This window comes from Heliangelus exortis, chromosome 3 (assembly GCF_036169615.1).
Source record: "Heliangelus exortis chromosome 3, bHelExo1.hap1, whole genome shotgun sequence".
Classification (NCBI taxonomy): domain Eukaryota; kingdom Metazoa; phylum Chordata; class Aves; order Apodiformes; family Trochilidae; genus Heliangelus; species Heliangelus exortis.
Genome location: NC_092424.1, coordinates 109,370,024 through 109,396,853, shown reverse-complemented (window position 1 = coordinate 109,396,853; position 26,830 = coordinate 109,370,024). Strand labels below are relative to the sequence as shown.

Sequence of the window (26,830 nt, the reverse complement as noted above, 5' to 3'; positions counted from 1 at the left end):
TCCTGCCAAGGCCATTTCTTCTGCCCATCACTTTCAACCTTCCTCTCAGCTGTAAGCATTAGAGCAACTTTCTATTTTTCTACATGATGTATCCTCCTCCTGCACTGCAGGACATTTGCCATTACATGTTAGATGACAGCTGGGATCAGATTTGCCACCTTTAGCTAGGCAAACATTCAAGCCAGCATATCTTCATTATCTTTTTGGTAGGAACAAACAGCAGACTCACTTAATCACTCACTGCCACATAATTCAGAAAACTCTTCTGTGTTATGACTCTTACATAAAAAAGTTTCACACTAATTGGATAATTTATATACTGAGACCACTTCCTCACAAGATAAACATTATCTCCAGTTTAATCTCCTGTTTATCTTATCAATTCATGTCATTTGTCTTCTATATATATTGTGGAAACTACTGAGCCATCATTAACTCCTGTTCTGCATTTGTGTATTATAAATAATACACAAATTCAAAAGTCCTGGATCTTGGCTAGTGTTCTCACATTGAAAAGCATTAGTAGTAAGATGTTTTTAAACCTTTTCTAAAGTTAAATTACAACTGCTTTGGAAGTTGAGACTCCAGAAGAAATCACACTTTCAGGAAATGTTATCATACACCCTTAAAAACCACAATAAAATCAGTGACCCCTACATATTTCAGGTTAAGATATTCGTAATATCTAATATCTTTTGATAATGTATAACTAATTATAAAATTATGCCTAAAAATTAATATCTTTTGCTTCCATGAATGACTTCCAACATTTTCTAAAGAGCTTTTTATCAGTCAAGAGCTTTTTATCAATTTATTGAGACATCCAGTTTCTCTTTTACGTTCCGGGTTCTCTCTTTTTATCACCTGAATATTCCTGTAGTAAAGTATGGAGAAAGATGGACCTCATCCACCTAGAAAGCTATTAAATCCCAAGTTACCTAAAGTGGCAACAAGCATATACCATTCTTCTGTACCATATGCTTCTTTCTTGAAAAAAACTCCACCTACAGTGGTGAGATTGGTTAAACTTTCTTGTTAACAGCTGCGGAAAGAGCTGTGTGCTTTCTTTCAGAAGCACCTAATCTACACTCTGAATCTACACTATATCTTCTGATGGTAATTTAAATATCATATCTAAACAGCAATTAGAACTACAGTCTTCCTGATGGTAAAAACTAATAATTTTTCCTCCTCCTTGCATGAAAAAAAAAAATACTCAAACACTTCATCACCAACAAAATTAAGCTAGTGCAATTAATATGTCTCACTTCCAGGCCATTTGTATTGCAATAATTCTGCATGGAGACTGCTTGCTTCCAGCAGTTTTATCACCTACTGCAGTAAAACTAACACATGTAGATCTCTAGAGAGTTGGTTTTTTGCTTTTTTTTTTTTTTTTTTCCCATTGTCTCAATTTTTTACCATCAAAAATCACAAACCTGTCAGCATATCTCCACATTTAAGAACATACTGGTGCCTGTACATAGCCTGAAATGTTGCATTAGCACAACTTCTCCAGGCTGGATACCAGCTTCTGCCCCACAAACCTAACTTGCCAGCATTAGCAACCTTATGCAAAAATTCAGTGTGATTTGTTTTTTATTCTTATTCTTATTCTATTCTTATTCTTAATTCTTTATTCTTATTATTATTATTATTTCTTACTCTTATTCTCCAGCATTATTGGAATTTCAATTATGTAAAATTAGAAGCTTATAATTCTTGGGCTCTCATCTGTCAAATAGATTCCAAATTGGTAAAACAGAACAGGATGTGTTTTAACCACTCAGGTATATTCCAGGTTCTACAATCACTCAGCAACTGAAACCTGAAGGAAACCACCTATTTGACACATATTCTTAGGGCTTTGTAGAACAGCTCAGGAGCTTTATGAAACACCAATACATTACATATTTATCAATTTGAATATTTACTAACTTAAATACTTGCAGAAACACAGTAGAAGGGAAAGGAAAAATCCCTCTTCATGTCCTCTCTCCTGTAGCTAAGTGGTGTAACTTCTACCAATAAATAACCTAAAGAACTTAATCACTGAGAAAGGAACTGAATTATCCAGGGTGATATAATTATTAGTAAGAAGCTCTTGCTTTAAAAGGAAGAAAACCATCCTGATTGTGAAGTTTTGTCACTGTAGGATAATTCATACAAGAGATGTGTTTGAAAGCCCTGGCTGAAACTTAAATCCTAAACTGGACATCACATTGACATGAGCAGAAACAATACTACAGCACTAAAACATTAATATAATATTTATATTATAAAAATATAACAAGGCCAGAAAAAGGATCCAACCTTGATTTCATCCCATTTTATGCTTACTGCTTGTACTTTTTAAGGACCCTTAGCTATCTCCTCTTTTTCTGGCACCTGCCTTTGCAGTAATCACAGATACATAATTTCCACTTCCACAGCTGAGCAGCTTCCATGCTTATCTTCAGAAATAGAACACAGAAAAAAATCACTCAATCTCAAATTTAAGTCCACCTCTTGCTTAGAGTATTCTCTCTCTCCACTAAATATATTTTTTTAAAAATTCTATCTTTCAGCCAGGCAGAAGAAATGCCAAGATCCTGTTGTCTTTATTACTGGCATCTTTAAGGGCACTATCACTAAGGGTACTATAACTAAAAGAAGTACCATAAATTACAGTGTCCAGAGGAAAAAAAATGCCAGAAAAAATCACTTTATGGACAAATAAAAAATACTGAAGCTTTTCACATAGCAAAACCACATTTTCTGAGTTTTGCTTACTAATATACAACTCAATATAGTATATTTATAAACTATAAACATATATTTCTATGCATCTCTGTTTACATCTCTGAAAGCCCTGTTCTCCTACAAGTATCCTCCTCCATCTTTCTCTCCCATGTGCAATAAATTTCTAAAAAAAGAATGTTGAAGTTAGAGATGAATCAAAATATATAACAGTATTAATACTGAAAGCCTCAATTTACCAGGCCCTTTTTTCAGACTGAAGGTATAGTTTAAAAATTAAGCAGATGATTGCTCTGCTGAACTGAGGTTTCCACGACCTTGAAGTTAAAGTCAGAAAGCTGGAATAATACAAAACCTCAAGGAAGGAAAGAAACACTGAAACCCCAAACTGAAATTCATAAAATGTGTTCAGCTGCCTCAGGCCTGGTGCTTCTGTTTGATTCTGGTAGAGAAATATTTGGAAGCACTGGTGAGTGCACCATCAGGCTCTGTAAATGGTTCTAGTTTGGAGAAAAGGAGAATTTAGGTGATAAAAGAGATTTTCTGGGAACCATGTAGCAGTATTGTCTTCTGCTGTCTGTAGGAATATCAGAGGCACAAGGGGAAAACCAGCATTATTGCTACAGGGGAGAGAGAGAACAAAGGACAGAAGGCCAGAGGATGTTGCTGTAAATGGTATCAAAGATTTATATGAGAACTGACCCTTTACTTTGAGGGGCTTGATACATGGACAGGAATAAAACACAAAGTCCCTGTTTAAACTCTAGAAGTCCTTTGTCTTTTCTGTGCAATGCCTAGCTCAGCAGGTACCCAAATTTGGGTACAGTTACAGGACTTCATGAACAAGAGAACAGGCAACTAGAATGGAAAATAACGGATAATAAAAGATTGTAAAAACACATTTGGAATCAGTCCTGCTGTTCCCAGGTGACTATTTATTCCTTTCTACCCACTGGAAAGAGCTTACATACTTAATTTGCAAAGTGTCAAGTCAGGTATAGCTTCTGCCCAAGCTCAATACAACAGTTAATACACTAGCAGTTAATACAAGTCTGTTTAGTGTTAGTGGTAGAAATGGTGACAAACTCTTTAGCAGGGGCAGTAGTGACAGAACAAAGATGAATGGTCTTTAAAGAGGATAGATTAAACTAGATATAAGAAAAAAGAAAAGTTACAATGAGGGTGGCCATTGTACTGGCCCAGAGAGGCTGCAGATGCCCCATAACTGGAAAAGTTTCAAGGTCAGGATGGATTGGGCTCTGAGTAACCTGATTTAGTTGAAGATGTCCTTGCTCACTGCAGGGAGGTTGGATTAGATGACCTTTAAAGGCACCTCCCCCACCCAAACTATTCTATGATGCTAAGAAATTATATCTAAAGTGGAGATCCTGCCCAGGAGAAATTAAGTTCCATGCAATTTTCTTTAACCAGAGATTAATTCCAACTCAAGCAGTTATATTACATGATCCTAAGGTTCTCATAATGTTTCATCTAGACAGCTCACATGTTGATCTACAAAGCTGCAGCCTTACACAGCTGCTGCATTTCACATCTGAGCTGGCTCAGCCCCTGCTGTAGGTGAACTGACACACATGGGCAGTTTTAGTTCATAAAGCACTTGTAAACCTTTCTGGGAGAAAAAAGATGAATGAAAGCTCCTTTTGAAGGGAAATATGAAAGAACTGTATGGAAAACAACTGCAACTCATCTTGCATTATATAACAGTATAAATAGAGAATATTGTCCGAAGTTTAACAGACTCACAAGACCATGAAACCTGCATTGAGCTGCACTATTATTCTGTGTAATGGCAAGTAAGAAAAAAACCAAATTGTTCTAAAGATTCTTCATTTATCAAATCTGTATTTACCTTTGCATCAGAATGTACATGCTATACAGATGCAATATCTTTACAGAAATTAATATAAATTACTGAAGATGGCCATGTTTATATCTTGTCTCTTTGTGCAATATCCTCAAACACTTAATTAAGTTACCTTTTTTCCTAGTACCTGCTGTAGAATTTTATTTGCTCACCTTACTCTTGAAATACATATTTAAGTAGCTGTATTACATGTTTTACATGTATTACATGTATTACATGCCTTGAACCTGTAACAGAAGTCAGATTCTCATTTACACTAAGGTCTTTTAAGCCTCTCAGGAGGCATGTAAGAACACACACTTCATTTAAAAAGCAATGTATTCTTACTGTTGGATCCTTCTACATCAGTACAACTGCATGTAAAATGTCTACAGTATGTATTTGTATCTGACCATAAAATTAGAAAATAGGAAAAAAAAAATTGTATAAGGCTTACAAGATCAGGAGTTGGTTTGTTTCGTATGAGAGATTCATATGATTGCAAACTTCACAGCTTAATTATTGTCTTCTGGCTAACAGAGCCAGTAAATTTATTTGCTGAAACAGAGTTTTTTTAAATTACTGCATGCAAAAAGTAGTAAGACCAAGATGCACGTGTTTTGTTTAGTACATCCAGAGTAACATACAGCCAGCCACACAATGGAGTAGCAATCCTTCACGGGGTTGTGCAAACTACATTAGCAGAATCATTTCATGCCAGTATCTCCTACCTCAACAGAACCACATCTATACTGCCTGAGCGCCTTACACGCTGCTTGCAACAATTCATGTACTGTGTCGTGTAGTAAGACACTGATGTATGTGCAATCCAAGAATTTTAAATGTCCCCACAGGATATCAAATACTATCCAGACCGTTTGTAAATACTTTCCCAGTGCTCTGCAGAAAATGGGCCAGTTCTTTTCAGATCTGCGTAAATGGCATTTTTGTCTTATCTAAAAATCTATGTTCCTGTTTAATAAAATCATCTGGGCAACTTACTGTTTCATCAGGACTGCAAGCTTATGCCTTCATTAATAAATTCTGTTTGAGCGTTAAGATTATCCCCAGTAGAGGCAGCTGGGAAACTGCAATATAAAGTCAAGCAGCACATTTAATGACCAAGGAACTTCTGGAAACTCAGTCCAAAATGATACATCATTGTGTCAGACGCTCTTAAGGAATATGCAACTTGGTCTCCCTCTTTAGAAACCTGAAACCCCCTGAAACCGCTACCACAAATGGTGAACCTTTCAAATTACTGCCAAGCCACCTGCTTTTCTCCAGGAAACTTCATAAAACTCTCCAAATTAGTAATGTCATTAAGTAAAGCTTACAGAACTGTTGTTATTCTGAAGGAGCATTAGCTGTTTAGTTTAAGGAAACCAACGGGGATTTTTAGCATGGAAAGAACTGTCATGTATATCGTATAACCTATCCCAAATGAAATGCTTTAAACTATTCTTAAATACGTTGTTCTTTTACGTTTTATTATTTCTGGGAGAAAACCATACAACCTTACTCTCAGAATTAAACTCCTATAATGAAGAAGTTCGGTTCAAGAGAGGGTGAGCGAAGGCTCTCGAACAGTTTATGTGTCTTCAGATGGTATTAAGAGCTACATAAATCAAAAGTCCAATTTTGCATTTTTGAATAGCACTGGAAGAAATAGTGCACAGATTGAGGCAGGAGCCTGATTTCCCCTGATCATTCTCTTTTTTTGAATGGTTCTACACAGAGCAGGCAAGGATGGATTATGGGAATGCCTTCTGTCGAGGAGCCAGCCAAACCTGTACCATCTCATCTTGGAGTAATTTATCCAATAAGATGATTTAGAGGACAGTTCAGTGGCACCATTTTTGGAAGGCAAAAGCAGAGGGGAAGGAATATAAATCAAAGGTGACTGGCAGGTAAAGGATATATGCAGCAATCAGCCAAACCATGTGCACACTGGCACAAATTCAACAAGATCATTTATAAAAATTTTAAGTCAGGAGTACACAAAAGGGGGTCTGGTGCTAACTAAATCCACAGATAGATTACACGCCACTGAAATAAACACTTCCAGATGCTGGCATACAAAAACCTTTTACAGAAAGAAATGTTTTCTTTCATAAATCTGAAAGGAGGAACCTTGGGTTGGGGGCTGGGAGAGAAAGGAACAACATTTTCAAACTGAGATTTTACTTCCTACTAGTTTTATAGAATAATAACTCATATTTTTTAAACTCACATTATTAATATTATAGAATAACAAATAACTACAGACAATAGCTTGAAGTATAGACAAAGACATCATAAGTACATAACTGGCTGATGAAATAAAATGTGTTTGTTTTCTTTCAAAATGAGAAGAAACAATAAAAATGTCAATTTGACTTTTTCTATATCACAAACTGAATGTATAACTGAAGGACAAGTTTTCAAATGCCTTTTGACAGAAATACATACATATAATTTTTGAGAACTGAATAAAAGTGAAATCCTGACCTTAAAAACAGCATAAATTGATTTTTAATATCAATAGGGGCAGTATGTAATATATGGGCCAGTAAATATCAGAGACTTTTTATTTGGTTTGTATGTACCTAATTTCTTTTGGAAACAGCATTCAGAATTTTGTATCACTCAAGTGCTTTAGAAAAATTTAGAGGTCAACATACCCACATTGTGTATATTGAAGATTCTATTCCAAAACTACTTCTCTACTATATTGGTCTGAAATATGCAAAAAGAAATGGTTTTCAGTTACAAAGACTAAGTTGCAGACCAAATGTGAATTGAATTTTTCTTGAAGTTTAAGGCATCTAAAACAAACTCAGTTTTAAAAAATGTTCTGTTCTGTTTGTCTGCACAAATATCATACTGACACACTATCCTTTGTATTCTAAAGTTACCTTCACTTCCTTCTACCTCCACAATCTGCTGTTTTAGTCTCACACAGGCTCAACATTGCCAGGTCCTCAGCTACTCTCACAGAAATTTTGTTTTCTAGAAGATATCAATAGAGTCACTATCATCTTTGCTACAGTGAAATTACTAATTAAAAAATTCAGTATTTTCTTTCAACAGAAAATGATTTAGCACTTGCATAAAAGCTGAGCTCAATCAGGATCAATAATGAGCACTTTTAAAATATTCAAAGTGAATGTCTTGACTATGTATATAATTTGATTGTGAAACTACGGAGGTCTACATGGAAAACTTACATTTATTATTTAAGGACCTATAGTAGTATAGGAAGGGCTGCATAAGGCCCAAATAATGTAGAGTCCCTGCCAAAAAGCATTCCCTGGTGTGCAGGGAATGTCACAAGCAATATCACAACCATGGTTTTGTAAATATTCATTGTTTTATGATGCTTAGGCAATTTTATGGGACTGAAATTTTTAACAAGAGAAGGTTTAGACTAGCAAGCCTTTTCATACTGAAATGACCTGGGAGCCTGAAGGAGCAAATTTCCCCCAAAAATAAATACCTGAACAAAAGTTGTATATACCCTCTGTTCATTCAACAGCTGAACAATGGCTGTTGTCTCCCACAGGTCTCTGCAGTATTACAATTTAGGTTTATTAAATCAGTTTCTCTAGAACTAACCATCTAAAACATTTCATGTCAGTGCTGGCTAGAAAGGCAAAGAATCTGCTTTGGACACATTTTAAAATTCTTTTTGCCTGTAGTCTACCCAAAACTGTAGCTGACCCCTTTGTTTTTCATTTCAGTTTAGAGGGTGCTAGCTGTGTTTTTTACTACAGTTGCTCTCTCACAACCACAAGTCTTACAAACTATTCATTTACTACTTAAAACTGTTTATACCAAGGTTTCAATTAATCACTATATATTGATCAAAGAATAAATATTTTTTAAAGAATTGCTGTTTGTTACTCCAGCCATTAAAAATAAAATTAATTTATTTAGAAAAAATATGCTTGCATTCTTGGTAAGAATTACACAACTAACATTCTTTTGAACACTATGCCATATTGAATATTATTTAGAATTATATTCAGATTAATATTAGGATTATACCTACAGGACCAGTCAGGACTGCAAATAAATTTTACTGTGCATTTTACAGTGATAGGCTTTTTAGATTAATCTAAATCTAACAAGTTATTACATTATTTTCACTTTTTTTCCAGTCTATAGAAAGATTGAGCTTGTTAGACTTTGTTCTGGTATTAATTTTGATCCCACTTAAGCCCTGAATCCTATTGAGATCAATGATGCTGCTGTGTTGGAAAATAATTAGGAGTCCAGAACTAAAGTTTCCTGGAGAATGAGGTTTGTACTCAGGTCATGCTAGAAGACAGAATAGTTACAAATAGATGTTATATAAAACTCTCTTTATATAACATCTAGTACTAGTTTAATATCCAAATATAAATTAATCTCTCATTATAAAACCTCTGTAAAATCTATATAAGCAGATATCCCATTTTTCTTAACCAAGGAAGCAATATTCAGCCTGCAATGAATTAATACACAGAAACTGTCTCCCTTCCTTAAGTTAAATGCATGGAGAAGTAGATTCAGGTACAGCACATGGAACTGAATCATACCACATGATGAAAAGTTACATATTTCCCATTAGTCTCTTGCAATTTTATTATGACACTAATTTTAAAAGCAATCATTTTATTTCTCTGCTCCTTGAAAGTCTGGATCATGCCTTAAAATAGGCAATACTGAGTTCCACCCAACACTGCTAGTAGAGAATATATGGATAAAACATATATCTAGACTACCTTAGACATGATACAACACAGAGGAATTTAAAATACACTTGCTGCTTTCCATTGTGGCTTGCACTTGGAGACAAAACCTAAATGTTCTAATTAGGTCAGTCATTTTGACATAGTCATTAAGGTCAAAATAAATGCAAATGGATCATTTTCACTAGTTTAATGTTAGTTCTCATTTACCATATGATTATAAAACTTTCAAAGTGCTCTTTTTATCCAAACCAACATCCATCAAATGCTGCTAAAGAAAAATTACACAGCTTAACTCTTCTTCCAAAATTGCCTTATTAGGAACACTTAGCACCAAATCAAATGGCAGAGAGGGACAATCATGATGGAAAAGCAAAATCATCAAGATGTCAGAAACTGTGAACATTTGTGCTGTATGAATACATATTAACCATCTTAAGAAACTAATCCCAAAAGAATATTTATTCTCTTGATAAAATATCCTATATTTGCCTTTTAAACGGAAATAAAATTTAAATTATATCTATTTGACTGAGTTTTTCAGTACCAAAAGACAAAAATTTTGTTTTCATAGGGTCTAGAAGGGATGACTTATAAGGAGTGGCTTAGATCACCTTGATTGTTCAGATTGGAGAAAAGGATGCTGGGGGGTGACCTCCCTGCAATCTATGGCTTCCTTATGAGGGGAGGAGATAGGCCTGGTTCTGATTTCTTCACTCCTGTGACCAAAGATAGGACTCAGAGAAATGGTAGGAAGCTGAATCAGGGGAGATTTAGGTTAGCTATTAGGAAAAATTTTTTCACCAGGGAAGTGGTCACAGCACCAAACCTGCCTGAGTTCAAGAAGCATTTGGATGATGCTCTCAGGCACATGGTGTGGTTCCTGGGGTGCCCTATGCAGGGACAGGAGTTGGACTTTGTGATCCTGATGGGTCCCTTCCAACTCATCAGATTCTATGATTCTGTGAAAACTTGTACTTTCATTCAGGTTTTCTATTTTTCGGTTCCATCAAGGTTCAGCCAGTCAAAACCAGCAAGATTCAGTGAAACAAGCATTAAAACAGGAATCAAACCAGTACAACTCAGCAATTGTTGGCTTCCAGCATGTATGCCTCAAACTGCAGCAGAATGCAAAATTAGAGGCTTACAGCTCTCGAGAACATTTTGTATATAGGTCAGCCTAGGTCAATTAGTTCTCAAAGCTGAAAGAGTGAAGCTGGAAGGAGTCGTAGCAGCATTAAGTTCCTGAATTTTATGGTGGGGTACCTAGAAACTGTGGAATCACCATACTGGGCAGAGCTTAAAATTCCTTTTTATGTACAGAGACACCTGGAATCAGAGAACATTCCTTATAGAATCCCAGAATGTCAGAATGGTTTAAATTGAAAGGGAACTTAAAGATAATCTCGTTTCAATCCCCTGCCATGGGATTGCCCTAGACCAGGTTGCTCCAAGCCCCATCCAAATTTGCCCTCAACACTTCCAGGGAGAGGGGTAGCAACAAATTTTCTGGGCAGTCTGTTCCAGTGTCTCACCACTCCCAGAAGAAAGAATTACCTCCTAATATATAATATAAATTTACCATCTTTCAGTTTAAAGCCATGTCCCATAATCATTATGCCATAAAATGGTTTGGTTTCTCACTACCAGAACCAGTCAGCACATCCAGCCAGCTGGCACATCAGTCCATGAGCCATGGGTTCTAGGAGGAATTCTGCATGGCAAGGTAGTACAAGACCTTGATATAATGTTAGACAGAAATCTAAGCTATTCTCTGTGGTGTCTGAGGAAAAAACTGTATCAGAAGGATCTAAATCCTCCCCTGACCTCTTTGAAGACACTAGAAGGGATATTTCTATATATATATTTATATAAATATTTATATGAAGTATTTATAAAAACATAAATATTTTTATGGATAAAGCTGACTGGTAGCTGTCAAGGGTCTGCTTTATTCAGAAAGTTAGTATTTGAACCCAAATTGCTAGGAGGTGAGTTTTCTAACTAGAAGAAAGAAACCCAACAGTTGTGTGTTTTCCTACAGAAGGATGGATGATGCAGAAGAACAACCACCAATTGCACCCCAATGTTGGTCATGGAAAGCCTTTCACCTTTTTAAAAAGACAGACCTGGAGAATGAAAAAGGTTACTCAAACAAGTAGATAAATCTGTAGTCACCTATTTTAATCCTTTGGAGCAAGAAATAGAGCTAAGCAATAAGAACCCTAACACTGAGAACAACTTGGTGCTCATCAGGAAAACTGAGATCATTTGTCATCCTGAATGCCATGTGAAGCCCTGGAACATTAGGTAAAATCTACATCAGTTTTCCCAGAGAAATGTATCTGAGAAGCATCCTGAACATGAACATCACGTAGATGAAATGTAGATTAATTTCCTCCAAATTCAGAATCACTTCCCTTATTTAAAATCCTTCCAAAAATGGCCAATTTCTTCCTGATTTTCAGGAGTTCAGCTCTAGTTTGTTTTGTTTGCTTTTTTTTTTTCTCTTCTAATGATTTCTTTGACATTCATTCTTTCCTAAATGTAGATATTCTGAGTAAAGCAAAGGGTATATTCTACACAGAAAAGAAGATCAGAAGAAAATTACCCAAATTATAGCACTGAAGACAGATTGCTTTCACATATTTATCATCTGAGAAAATGAAATAAAGAATCTGTTTGGCTGCTCTGAACAATGGATTTGCAATTTGCATAGAAATGTGATGGCGAAACCTCATAACCCATCAGTGTTTTACCACAAGCTCAGTTCTATTACATTTTAGTGGAGGTTCAAAGTTGTCTGAAGAAACCATTCTCTTCTTTGTCCAACTGTAAATGTGTCACTTGAGAGTTCAGCTTCCAATAGAAGCAGTATCTGATGCACAGCTAATTTTAGAATATAAAGTACTCTTCACCATACTGGAATACATATAATTTAAAATAACTGTAAACCTAAACTTTGCAAAAACAGAAAATTCAAGCACTAACAAAAAAGCATAATTTGTAATTGAGAGAAAATAATATTTAAAAGAAAAAAAAAAAAAACAACAACTTTTTTGTCTTTCCAAAAGGGGACAGAAATTACTAAGTTTTATTTCCCAAGAGAATTATGCCACTTTTATAAAAGAAAATTACAGTCACCACAAATTGCTCTCAACAATTCCAAAGCTTCTTCATTTGACCACTTGAAAATCAAAGTTCTTTAAGATTATAAATATAACTTTTTATAACTCTGTTATTACGTACTGTGAATGGAGAAAGGGGGCCAATCTTGTGGCTATAGCGTCGAATGGCCTCTCTGATGTGGCTGGGCTGGATGGCATCACTTTGAGCCTCTATACCACAGGCTGCAGTGCTCTGCAACAGAAAAACACATAAATTGTTACTAAATCAAAAACACAACAGACCTACAGTGCATAAAGTATGAAAATAAACCTTTATAAAATGGACCAATTTTTTTTTTTCCTGAGGATACACATCATTGCTGCCACACAGTGCTTTAGAGGAAAAAAAAGCTATTAACAAATCAAAGAGGACTTTTACATGAACTTTGCTTAAGAGACCCAAAGAACACCATATTTGTCCTCTTAAATCTTTCACCTAGTGCTGCTGTATGTTGCAATTGAAAAGAGCAGAAAATGTTCAAACTGAAATGAAAGGGTCATATAAGTCACACTGCAACAACCACAGAAACTATTTTTAAAACATTTCAGGCTCTTATTATGATGTCAAGGGGTGGGGAAAATATTGAAAAAGTACCCAAAGCGGAAGGCAATTTGACACCAAAATCACTGTTAGCTAATATCATACTGAAATCTGAAGATGAAACACATGACATAAGGGTGTTAGAGGGATGTTAGAGATATTTTAATTACCTCAGACTGGAATGTTTTCAAATTTGAAATGACCTTTTGGTTAAGGACCCTAAATAGGAAAATGAGAATTCATGGCTACTAGTCCATTGATTTTACGGAACATATCCCCAGGATTTTAAAAGAAAAGGGTTACTCTTTTCTCCTTGACAGTCAAAGTGAATGTTGGCCTAGGCTCCATCTAGACATGGCTGCTTGTCAGAATTCAGTTGACTTATCAGAATGATGACTGCTCAGTAATTAATTCATGAAACAGTATTAGTGAAAGCATTAAGTATGACAAAAAACTATACACTGAAATTTAATGCACACATGTACATGGTCCCCTCATGCATTGAAGTGCTTTCAAACTTGGGATATTTTTTACACAATGTTTTATTTTCCAAAGTGCTGAGTCCACTGAAGCCTGTGGGCAAACACAGAATTATTCATGCTGCAATGGCAGATTCTTCCCTGGCCCATGGACGTTTATCAAGGGAACATGAAACTCAAATATTTTCAGCTGGACTGGGCCTTCATGGTCTAAAAGCAACATTCTTCAACAAGTAAATTCATTTGGCTCTATGCCTCAGTTATATACCTGAAGAGACTGGATAACCTATGGGAACATTTCATTAAAACTGCACTTTTTAGAATAGAATTATTTCCAAAGGCATTAAAATGAACTCACACCAGTAGTGAAATGCAATGTATCCAAAACTAATTCTCCAGCTAATTCTTGTTCTTAGGAATTATAATGCAAATTAGCCAGAGAAACAAAATATAAAAACACGGAATATAAAAAGGGAAAGGAAAAAGGAAAAGCCTTCAGAGAGGCTTTTAGGATTCACTCAAGGCTTTCTGAAGAGACTCTAATAATGGCAGAGAAAAGTTGAATGTATTAATAGTATCTATAGCATCTAAATTTCTATTTCTATTTTTCTATCTGTCATTGTAAAAATCACAAGTAGAACTCAGTGCAAAAAATTTTTTTTTCAAAATTTTGCCAGAGAAAACACACATAAGAAAGTCACAAGTCAGTTCATTGCTTTGCAGCAAAAAGACTACTGCAATCACATTTTTTTTCCAAAACCCCTAAGTAACTACCACAGTGCTTCCTACTCAGTTTATTTAATCAAATCTATTTCCCTTGTGGTTTTAAGGTACATACATTTCTCTCGGATACAACACCAGGGAGCTACAACAGAAGACAGGAATTGTAATATTTACATTTCACATGCTGCATATGAGACATCCATATTTTAGGCAAAGTAAACAAATATTTACATTGAATACAACCAACTGGTATAAAAAATAAAGCAGGTGAGGCAAAGTTGTTATAGGCAAAGAATGAAGTTGCTGGAGGCTGCTGGCAGGAGGAAAATCACAGCCACCTCTTTGCCTGCTTTGCTTATGATTTGACCCTCAAAACCCAGACTAGCCTTCACTGCCAGAGAAGAGGATGATTATTTGGAATGGTCCCTACTTCTGTGGCTGCAGAAGAACAGCTCATCTTAGAAGGAGCAGCTGTTACCTCAACACAATTCAACTTGCAGCCATTACCAAGGAGCTTTAGCCTCGCTGTGATAGAAAAAACACCAAACCACAGTTCCGGCCATACAGTAGCATTGGTAATTAATAAGGTTAAAGGTTAAAATTGCATATATTATATCCTGAAGATGGTTTAGATTTCCTTTCCTTTTTCCTTTCCTTTCCCTTTCTTTCCTTCCCTTTCCCTTCCTTTCCTTCCCTTTCCCTTCCTTACCTCCCTTTCCCTTCCTTACCTCCCTTTCCCTTCCTTGCCTTGCCTTTTTCCTTGCCTTGCCTCACCTTTCTCCTTTCCTTTCCTTTCCTTTCCTTTCCTTTCCTTTCCTTTCCTTTCCTTTCCTTTCCTTTCCTTTCCTTTTTCCTTTCCTTTCCCCTTCCATCTCCTCTCCTCTCCTCTCCTCTCCTCTCCTCTCCTCTCCTCTCCTCTCCTCTCCTCTCCTCTCCTCTCCTCTCCTCTCCTCTCCTCTCCTCTCCTTTTTTTCTCTCTCTTTCTCCCTCTCCTTTTTTTTTTTTAAATTATTTTCTTTTATTCAGGCTTGTTCCCCAAATACCTTTTTTCTTTTCCTTTGTTTGGATTTGGTAGAGTCCTGTCCAATTCCACCATTCCCCAGGGCTGCTGCTGGGGTTTTCCCAAGATGTTGCTGTCCTGCAGATGATGGGGGTGTGGGTGTAGGAGGTGGGGTGTTTTCAGGAGAGTCCAGACTGTTCTTTACACTTGTAGATTGCCCTAAGAGATGTGGCTATAAGAGCAAGATATAAAGCAGCAATTAGATAATGAAATCAACAAAAAATTTCATTGTCTTCTTGGCATCATTTGTAGAAGAGGTCCAATACTGAATTGAACTTGTTCATTTAGAGTTTACTATAAGTATCACAGTAATGCATGCAAAGCAGCACATGCCATTGCTGAAAACTTTTATCTTCAAATCTGCAATAAAATGAGCCTTCAATACCAAGAGAAGGAATTTCCAGCCAAGAATAAAGGGTTTACATTTTTATATAAAGATGTTGCTAAGAATGGAGCCATGGCTTAATGTCTTTCTATCTAAATCCATAATTTCTATGCTCATGAGCTCTGCAACAGATGTCTGTGTCACCACCAGATTCAATAACAACTACTTTGAAAGCAACAAAATACATGCAAAAGTAAAACAAAAAATATAGTAATATGCAAAAAAATAAGATTTACCTCAGTAGAGCTGTGGTACTGTATGAAGGTGGCAGATATGGCATGGCTGAAGGGGTCACCAGCTTTGGGAGCCATGTCCTGTTTAACCAAAAGGGCCAAGTCCACCAACTAGAGAGGCAAAAACAACCAGTGCATTGGCAGGTTTACTGACATCATCTTACCATGAATGCCATCAGAACAATTCAGAGAGAGGGGAGTTGTGGGTAGAGGCAGATTGTTCTCAGTGTTTCTTTGAAGGGCCACAAACATGAGCAGAGGGCTGGAGCACCTCTCTTATGAGGACAGGCTGAGAAAGATGGCATTGTTCAGCCTGAAGAAGAGGAGCCTCCAGGGAGACCTTAGAGGACCATCCAGTACCTGAAGAAGATATATGAACACTGGGGAGGGACTTTTTTTGAAGGCATGGAGTGGCAGGATGAGAGGGGATGGTTTTAAATTTGAAGAAGGGAGATTGAGATGAGATTTGAGAATGAAATTATTTCCTGTCAGGGTGGTGGTGAGACACTGGCACAGGTTGCCCAGGGAAGCTGTGGCTGCCTCATCCCTGGCAGTATTTGAAGGCCAGGTTGGATGGGGCTTGGAGAGACCTGGTCTAATGGGAAGTGTCCCTGCCCATGGCAGAGGGTTTGGAACTAAATGATCTGTAAGATCCCTTCCAACCCAAACCATTCTATGGCTCTCAGTAGAAAACAAAATTATTCAAAGATATCTCAGCCTAATGAACCTTTCCTTTGCACTTCTGTAAATATATGGAGTAATCTATCTACCCAAGAGGGATCAGTTTGGCACTAAGGGAATGTTTTGTTTTCCAGGAAATCCTGCCTTTTAATCCAATTGTGCAATGGGGTTGAAGGAGCCTCAGTGAACTGCCAAAGGTCACATAGCAAAGTATGTGGCTTCAGTTTGGGCTTGAATAAAGTCCGTGCTGGACTCCACTCTCCTCTGTACCCATTATAAACATTTCTGTTTGTGTATCAGATTGATGAGTACAGTATTGGGGACATCTGTCACACAGTGACTTGAGAGACAGGAATCCAGCTAGTTAGTTAGCTGAAGTAGTGACTGAATGCTTCTGAAGGGGCTCACATGATAGCCACCTGAGACTGAAGTACATCCAAGAGTAATTAAATCATTTTGATTAACTAGAGTTCAATCAGTAGATTCCCTTACCTGTGCGACAGTTTCATACGCTAAATAAGCCAAAATCTCCATGGCAACTGCATTTGGCTTTATTTCCATACTGCTGCAGTCCAACCAGTCACGAAACTTGGATGCTTTCTTTGCTGTCAGTCAAAATCATATGGGAGAAGGACAAATTAAGAGGCAGACCAAAATAATCCATTTTTTCCCGGTCCCAGAAAATACTGCCAGTGTAAAACAAGGAGCTGAATGTGATCTGATGGACCAAGGAAGGAATTATCAAAATGCAACTAGTGTGGAGAGACTTCTCTGTTTCATAGACAACATTCTAGACACTTTTAAGTGGCATACGGGAAACACAGAGGGAAATTTCAGAAAAAGGAAGGGTCTACCTCAGAGGACCATAGACAGGGTTAAGCTGATTCTGTATATATTATTGTAAAAGAAATAGTATGCCTGCATCACTTCTTTAGTGAATGAGAGAAAGCACTAGAACAAATCAACAGAAATCTGATTTCAGATAAAATTTAATCATTGCATGAACAACAGTGAAGACAAATGAAGAAGGCCAGAAGAACTAGGAAGTGCTTGTGCTGAATTTGGGGCTAACAAGCAAGCCCCAGTCATTTGTACAGGACTGCTTTTAAAATGTACTTTTGATATTAAGATATAAGGATAGATGTAGATCTGCAGATGTTCAACATTCAAAGGAGAACTACTATCTGCTGATCGAGGAGTTCACATAGGAGAAGGTACAGAGGAAAATATGGGACAAATATTTCCCCAAAAATATGGGAAAATATGGGACATCCCAAAAATGGGACATTTTACTCTTTCTTACTGAAAGAGTAAAATAAGGAAAACTATGGATTATCAGTCTTAAGTCAGTGGTGGACAAGATGATCACAGAAAGATGAGAAGACTTGGATAGAAAGAAGTTAGTAATTTATGGGTCTTAATGAGGGCTGGTTGTGAAGACAGGACAAGCAAAATGAAATAAAAATGCAAGGTGGGAGAATAATTTGAAACAGCTCTTTCAAAGATAGTCTTAAACAGGAATTAAAAAGCTAAAGAGAAATTGTGTGTTTAAGAGAACACAGGTGTAAATAATGGTTATTTCTTACAAGGGAATGGAAAGGCCACACAAGATTGTTGAAGACAAAAGAAGAAAAAAAAAAAAAAGAAAAGGCAAGAGAAAAAATGTGAAGATAACAGGAGGATCACAAAATGTTTAATTTTTAATTTAAATAATTTAATTTTCTATTTCTGTAGCACTTGCTCCTCATAGACCATTTCTTTTATCTGTCTTTAAAACTGCAGAGTAATAGGTAGAGCTGTAATTATGAATATGCATTGTTAGAACAAGCTTATTTAAGTCCCTCCCAGGTTTATTGTCATGTGACACAGTTTTAATGGGCTTATGTTAGAGTAGAAATAGTTTACTACTTTAAACATAGGAATACATTCAATTTTACTAAAATTTAAGAAAACAAGTAGAAAATACCCCTTGTTTGGGTCTTGAACAAATGTTCTGCATTTCCTTTGGTGTGTTCATATTACTCAACTGAATTCGTTCATGTCTCTCTTGCTACTGTTTTCTAAGCACTGTAATTCTCTTATTCTTTAATAACATTAAGGGTCAGTGAAAAAAGAACTGTATAGACATGGTCACTTAAAAACAGCATTGAGATATTTTCACAGATCACAGTTCCCTAGTCAACAACATTCAATTTTATTTCGTAAATTTAAGATTTCTATTTCTTCTTTGTCCAGATGATAATTTTGGGGTTTTAAAAAAGGACTTTATCACAAACCTCTCATTTGCTGAAGTCGCCCTAATCTGAAGTATCATTTATCTAATGACTCACAGATGTGTGATACCAAATTATAACTAAGCTAACAAAACATCCTGAATAAGGAGAAAAAATGCTTACAAAACACATTTTCCTACGTTTGCTGACATTCACTGATGGAGAACACACAAATGTGTCGTTTATTTGCCATAAATGACGCGCTCTTTCTTCGAATGTGAAAGGAGGAACAAGATAAGGTCTGTCACTTAAAGACACCATTGTGCTCAGCTCTGTGCTGCAGGATCATGTGCTGTTTTGTCAGGATTTTTACTGGCTCCTTCACCTCACTTTCTCCGACATTTGACCTAAAAACCTGAGTCATCACTTAACCGCTTCTGTAATGATGTTTTGCTACATGATCAAGCCCATTAATTTACAGCTCATTTTAGTTGTGGCCCACAAGTACTTCTAGTAAGTTGGTTTTCAGTGCTAGTCAAGCCCTAATTCTGTCATCATGTTATTAGTGTTGGAATGGCGTATACTGATGAATTTGGCTAATGTTGAATAAATTCCACAGCAGGAGCTTACAGCTTAAAATAGAAAAAGGCTCTTTAGTAAGTTCTTTGTGTCTCTGTGGCTAGGGAAATAAAAGCAAAAGTTGCTGCTGTTGTCTAATTTTAGATGCATTCCGAAAAAAACTGCAGCCATGAAACTTAACTAATATGCTGGCAATAATACCACCACGACAGACTTCAGGCAAATATGGGTGTTAAACCATTTGCTCTACCACGTTTATCTTTGCATTTGTTTGCACCAGCACAGTATTTGAGCATATAGAAAGCTTGGTAAATACTGAAATAAAACACTCTACCTAAAACTATGCTAAATTAACTGGTCCCTGGAGTTACGCAGGCAAAGAACTCCAAGTTTTATTATTGCAGATGAAACAAAAGTGCTTTCAAAAAACGTAAGGTTCTGCTGTGTTCTCTATTACATGAAATAATAATCAACCATCTTAATACAGTGCAGCCATTATAATACTTACAAAAACTCAGTTGCCGACTTTCACAAAATTCTGCATACTGGACGGAGTCCATCATTCGTGTTTGTCTTTCTGCTCTCTGACAAAAGAGTAGAAGTACATGATGTACCTTATTCCAACAAGAACTGCATTCCACCACTGAAATTATAGCAGCAAAGTGCCCCTGCCATAACCTTGAAGCAACCCTCCCAAATTAAATATGCATTGAACCAGTTAAGATGCAGAAATATAAAACACAGATTGGTTATTAGTCTCAGGAGTGAAATTACCCAGAGGAACATGTCAATTCTTATTTTAAAAACCTGCTTGCACACCACTCCCCTATGGCAGTGAGGAGGGCTGAGTTAGGAGAGGTGCTGAGCACTTTTGCCCTCACCGAGGTACACATTTAAACTGAAGCACATGAGGAGTCTGCCTACATGTATACAGATGACCAGGCAAGTAAAATGTTCTCCTGGACCAAGGCCAACGTGTTCTGCACTAAAGAGAACCAAATCTTTTTGCTATTAAAATGGGAGTGTTAGAAGGATTCATTTCAGAACACATTCCATTGAGAATGGACTGGAGAGGAGCACTGAAGTGCCCCTTCCCACACAGACATTCAATATACTCTAATAATTAACTGGTAAATGTGCCTTTTTTTTTTTTTTTTTCCATTTTATCTATGCCTGTTAGGTTTTTTTATACTTCTGTCCATCTACAATTAAAAAAATCAAATCATATTGAATTAGAGGTCACTCAAGAAAAAAATAAAGCTTAAAACATTCCCATTAAGAATATATTTTACAGGGTCCAGTGTAAACCAAAAGAGCACAGAAAGACAAGATCTGAAACCATAAGCATCATGAACACTCTCACTCATGGTTGGGTTTGAGCACGTGCTTCAGTTTTATTTACTTCAACAAAGCAGGGGTGATTTTGATAAGGTAGGATCTGGTCTCTAGAAGCAATGAAATCCTTCATGTGTGGGAAGCAGGAAACAATAGATTAAAAAGAATGATTATTTTCCTCAGAAGCAGACAGCTTACTCATGTCTCTTAAACAAGGAAAAGAGATTGTCTTAAACATCTAGGACTAGAATATAACTATCTTCCAAACAATAACCAACTGAAGAAAGCATTACACCTGGTAAGAACAGAACCATAACTAAGGATATAAAGAGGAATCAGGAGTGGTTGATAGCACTGGGTCTTTACTTCTGTAGTGAGTCCATACAGCTCAAGAAACCATGTACAAAGAAGGGGAAGTTTAAGCGTATTTGCATTAAGGACAAAAAACAACAAGGAAAAAAAAAATCACACACATACACAAAAATTTTGCTCCGACTCCCTGAGCACTTCCACGTCTGATGAAATTGAAGTTGCAGAGATCCTTAATTTGATTTAATGAAAAACAAATGGGCTGTTGATAAGTGTATATGGAAACAGGCTATACAGCCAGCATTTGGCCTTAGCTGTTTCTTGAAACAGGAAAAAAAATATATATAAAGAAAACCAGTACTTCAAATATGCTGTTTTTTCCTCTATTCTGTTTTTCAGGTCACTCTTCTATGACAGTTCAATCCATCATTTAGGAAATCTTGTGGCCAGTCAACACATTCAGTATAGTTGTAAACTAAACCACTAACTGTCCAGGAACATACCTGCGTATTCCTTCTTTCTTTTCTACTCAGAAGAGAGTACAAAAGACAACTCAGTCACTCATGACTACTCTATTTTGAATTTAGTCACCAGGATAGAAACCGTTCCGCTGAGACAATTTTCAGTTCTCCTACGCATGCTTCTGGCATCTTAATTACATTTCTGGAGCTAACATTCCAGATAAGTAAAAATTTTCAGTGGATCTATTCCACCAAGGCATTAAGTAAGTCCAGATTTATTTTGTATCCTTTAAAAATAATTTCCACAATATACGCTTTAACTTCAACCCTCATCTAGCATAACCATAGCAGAGATCTGTTTTGCCTCTGAATTAATTCAGTTGTACTTTTGAAGACAGAAGGCACCACCAGGATCATCTAATCTGAACTTCTGCTTAGCACAGGACACTTCTCACATCATAAATCCAAGAAATGGCAGTCCTAGAATTTTTTGTGTAATTTTGCCATACATTTCAGATAGGCATCTGATTCGGGTTTAAAATTTTCACATACTAAGAGACAGCTTCTTCAAATAATTTAAAATGATAAGATTTTACACAATGTGATTTTTCATTCTGCCATCATTGATGTCTTTGCTTGCCAGTCAGAAATTAACAGTTGGGTACATCCAGGTAAACCTGAAAAAAATATCATTTTAATGTGGGTAATAAAATAGACTGAGCCTCTCTAAATACGGCCATTTTTTCTTCAAGCTTTACACATGGAAATGTGCAGGCTCACAGCACTTTTGTTTGACATCCTCCTCCAACAATCCTCTCTCAAGAGGACTCCAGCCTAACCTTCAGCTTTAAAGAGGACAATTGCCAACAAGAGAATAAGTCAGCTATGGATTTCTCTAGCTAGGTCTTGAAAACCTCCAAAAGCAGAGGTTTCTTTCTCCTCTGGATAACCTGCCCAGTGCTGCACTAGTCAAAAAGATTTCTAATTTCCTACTTAAATTTGCCAAGGGACAATTTGTGGTTCTTGACCTCTTCATTCTACCCAGCACTACTGATAAAAGTTGGGCTCTATCACTGTCCCCTAGCAGTTGCAGGCTCCTAGAAAAAAGACATTCAGAAATTTTACAAGGATACTTTTAACTTTTATCAGCATCCCATCATGTAGCATAGAAACTGCAAAACCAGATTAAACCCAAGAGTACTTATGTTAAAATAAATTATTTAGTAATGGCTGCTGTCAACAAGTAAGACACTAAAACTCTGAAAATTTAGGCTGTCAAAGGCTACTCAATGTGTCTCACAGGATGTTCACTTTCAAAACATTATAAAGGCTCTTTATGATAAGTGAAACAAAAAATACTAATTAAAGGTTTATTAAAAGAAAAGTGTTGCTGAGGGATTTTTCCAAAAGGAACTTAATTTCTCTCAAAAAATTGACTGCATTAGTTGTCTAAACACTGAACTTAATTTTGTTCTTATATACTAAATGGACACTTACTTTTTCTTGTGTGAGTACATTTTTTGCAATTAAATTACCTAACTATCTGGGAAATACAATTGCTGCCTCCCTTCAACTTTCCCTCTAAAGTCTTTCTTAAAGATGGATTCTGCATTGATGCTCTAAAACACAACCAAAATAAAATAGATTTTATCAAAAAAACCTGAACTGTAATTTCTTCCCAACAAAATTTTAAAAAATCCCAAACAACATCCTGGCATGGCAACCCACTGTTCATGGGATAAGGATAGCATTCCATCAGTCCTGCCAGGTTTTTGAATAGTCTATAAATAACCAGAAACAGATGGATAGCATAGGTACATCATCTCTAAGGAAACCAGCAGATTATCTTTTCTCTTCACTGAAGATTATAAATAAGAATTATTTTCTTTTACATCATCCCTCCATTGGAAACAAAAAAAATGTTATTTTATCCCTACATTTCCATGTGTATTTTATAAACTCAAAATGAATCAATAGCACAGGATAAAAAGGGAAACTAAAGAGTGAGCACATTACTGTGAGCACAGTGTAACTCCAGGCCAAAAGAATTTAAGGGAAACAGCATTCAGTGTTGGGGAAGTCCCAGAAAGTTTGTGAAAAGGCTACATCCTGTAAGTAATGGTGGTTTTTTTCACGTCTACAGAATATACACTTGCTTCTTTTAAGACTCTGTTTTCTGAATATTTTTTTCTTGAAAACAAGGAAACAACTTCAATTTTAGACAAGTGAAATTTTATAAATTCTGTTCTTGGAAGGAGCACAAAGTCACTACAACAGAACTGAAGTCCTCTTTTAACAGAATAAAAGCAATTTTGCTGGGAATCTCTCCTATGTGAAGAAACCTTGAAACCCTTAATGATATGCCACCTCGAAGCAATCTCAGCTTGAAAAATGCTACAATATATTACATGAATGACAATGCCCCACTGGTTTGTGAAATGAATTAAAAATATATAGTTTTTACTCCCTCTGTAGTAGTAGTAGTCACTCTAAGCAGTTAAGAAGTTGAGTTATGTGGCGTACAGCAGAGTTAAAATATTTTGCATGCTTTCCTTGGAACATGCTGAAGGATGCAGTAGATAGGACCTGGCACAGCTAGTGTATTCTTAGGCTTCCAAAAATGTGTTGCATTATATCTTTCTTTCAGCATGAAGCACTAAAAAGGCAGATTAAAAAGGGGAAGAAAAGGTAAAGAGTTGCATGTTGTCACCTACCATCCAGGATGAAAAATAATCTTATTTTGATTCAATTTTAAAGCTTTCACACTTGACATATAAAGCTCTCTGTGTGGGGAGAAGGCAAGAGGCCAAATGTTAACTTGCTTACCAACTATTTTGTGTTTGAAGGAAATGTGCCGAGAAGCTGCTAAGCTGGAACATTTGAGAAACGTAGGCAGCATGGCTGGACAGCCCTGTGTTTGGTGACAATGTTAATGATGACAATTTTGGCTTCCCAAACTGCTTGCATATTCATATTCTGGTGTGATTTCCTAATTTCTTTTGCTAAAAAGCTCTTTGTTGTAGCTATCCCTGCTTCAAAGGAGCAAGGTGACTTCCCAAGAGAAGAAACAGAGTTGCCCTGCAATCCTGATAATAGTAAAAGAATATGCTAAATATGGTTTTTCTATTTAGACTAGAGAATAACAGGGTGCTGTATGCTTCACCTGACAGCTCAAGGGTTGTAGGTCAAAAATTACCAGAATAATAATAAAAAACTCATAGTAATTTGTGAAATAAAGCACAAGGTAGCTAAACACTGGAGCATTTACAAAACATGCTGAAAACATAGTTTTAGTCGACTGTATCTTGAAATTATCTGAGGACTATCACTGTCTGAAGATTTTTTTTACATAAAGGAAAAGTGAATTCACTCTTCTTGAATTAGTAAGCAAAGAAAAAAAGGGTTTTAAGAGTAAGCATTTTCAGAGATTAAGCTTACTCAGAGTTTTATACAGAAAATAAAAATGCCGCCTGGGGGAAGATCAATAGCTTTTGTAATGCAATACTTTTTTCAGCTATCAAGTACAGACATACACAGAATTTTTATCATTTTTACCCACCTCTTATAGAGCATACCACACATTCTGCAGTAACCATTAATCTGAACAAGTCTGCATAGCAAACTTGAGGCCTCTGATGTAATAGTGATCAGGTCTTTAAGACAAAGTTCCCAATATGAGAAGAAAACCAGATCTTTTTCTGGCAGACCAAGATGATCCCTATTTTAATGTATCTTCCCAGTTATAAATAGTAAAAATAATTTTACTTTTTTCTCTACAATATTATTAAGCCCATTCTCCCCAATAACCAGAGTTTAAGACCTTAAGAACCACAAAAATCATTACTGTTACAGAGATGTTAAGGATCTACAACTGCAAATGACATGAAAGAAAGCTATGGATAATGAAAAGTGTTAATTAAGAAAGGTCTTTTTTTAACTAATGTCTTTCATTATAAACAGCTATGATTTTGTGTCCACTGAACAAAGATGGGACTCATGTGAACAAGTGCACTATCCTAATTAGTCACCTTAAGCCTCTTTATAGTAAAGAAGTTATCAAGCACTTTAAAAGAGCAACTTTATCCTAAACTAATGCTTAAAATAAATCAGATGAAACTCATCTACAGATTTGTCTGAAGTTCATCAACTGTGGACATCAGCAACTGAGCCCTAGGGACACTGGCTTAGGTGTATGTGTCCACAGTACAGACATCCTCAGAAAAACAAGATTAATCCCACTCTGATGAGTGAGGAACACCATGGCCAATAGGGAAACTTCCATTCTAGGACTTGGTAAAAGCCAAGACTAAAGAATGACTCAGTAAATTTGGTTCCTGCTCTGATCTCAAAGCAACACAAGGTTATACAAAGGCAGCTTTGTATCCCAGGTGTGTGTAAACTCCATTCATCTTCCTCAAAGTATGTAAAATGTAATCTAACAAAATACGTGCAGTTAAGGAGGGGGAAGGGAGCTGGCAAGACTCTTTAAGATTATCTAAAAATTTCAAGGGAATTAGGAAGAAAGAAGGCAAATGAAATTGCACAGACAATAACAAAATGAATGGATTAATTCCCACCAGTCATGATCTCATTGCTTAAGGAATAAATGCAACTGACCTCCTGATAGGGACTCAATATCCCTGTAATACTTTGTCCTTGAACATATGCAAAATCTACACATACTATATTTATTTGAACCAGCTCCATATCATATCCAAATTCCTTGTCTAAATTTATTACTGCTACTCTGAAATGTGGAGCTGGAAGCTGCAAACGAAAGATTTCCATTTCACGGGATAGCTTTGATTTCTACAGGAAAATATTTTCTTCTGCTAGAATAAGTATCATCATGAATTTTGCAAAACTATGTGTTAAATTTATGGCTATCTTCTACCACTGCCTTCCAAAAAATATAAAATAATTTTGGATAAACTAAGCTACCAAACTAAAAAAGTTATGTGGGATTTATTGATATATTAAGATGACTGACCTTCTCTAACTTTTCTGGTTGAGAACACTGTAATACCTCTCTGTGGTTTCCATCTGGCTGTACATCAAAAACCTTACCAGCTTATTAGGATACCTTTATGTTTTCTGGATAGCATTCATCTGAATGCTTATCCTGACTGATTCAATTCATAAAATACCGACCATAGAATCATTGAATGGTTTGGGTTGGAAGGGACCTAAAGGTGACCTAGTCCAACCCTCCCATCATGGGCAGGGACACCTTCCACTAGATCAGGTTGCTCAGTTTTTAAATGGAGTTTGTATTAACAGCCATAGCATCTCACAAGTAAAACTTCTGGTCATTAAAATAGGCCTCACTCATTGTCTGGCAGATAT

The 26,830-nt window shown here is 36.3% G+C and overlaps 1 protein-coding gene across 4 annotated transcripts in view; it reads right to left on the bottom strand.

The window, feature by feature from the left end:
* The window catches only part of SUPT3H (SPT3 homolog, SAGA and STAGA complex component), a 263,127-nt gene that overhangs the window by 37,987 nt on the left and 198,310 nt on the right, over window positions 1-26,830 (bottom strand). For all 4 annotated transcript variants that reach the window (XM_071742148.1, XM_071742149.1, XM_071742150.1 and 1 more), the window contains 5 exons: window positions 19,888-19,963; window positions 17,080-17,192; window positions 15,910-16,017; window positions 15,272-15,460; window positions 12,568-12,678 (listed from right to left, as the gene is read on the bottom strand). In XM_071742148.1, the coding sequence (XP_071598249.1) occupies window positions 12,568-12,678; window positions 15,272-15,460; window positions 15,910-16,017; window positions 17,080-17,192; window positions 19,888-19,963 (597 nt within the window). The remainder of the gene's footprint in view (window positions 1-12,567; window positions 12,679-15,271; window positions 15,461-15,909; window positions 16,018-17,079; window positions 17,193-19,887; window positions 19,964-26,830) is intronic.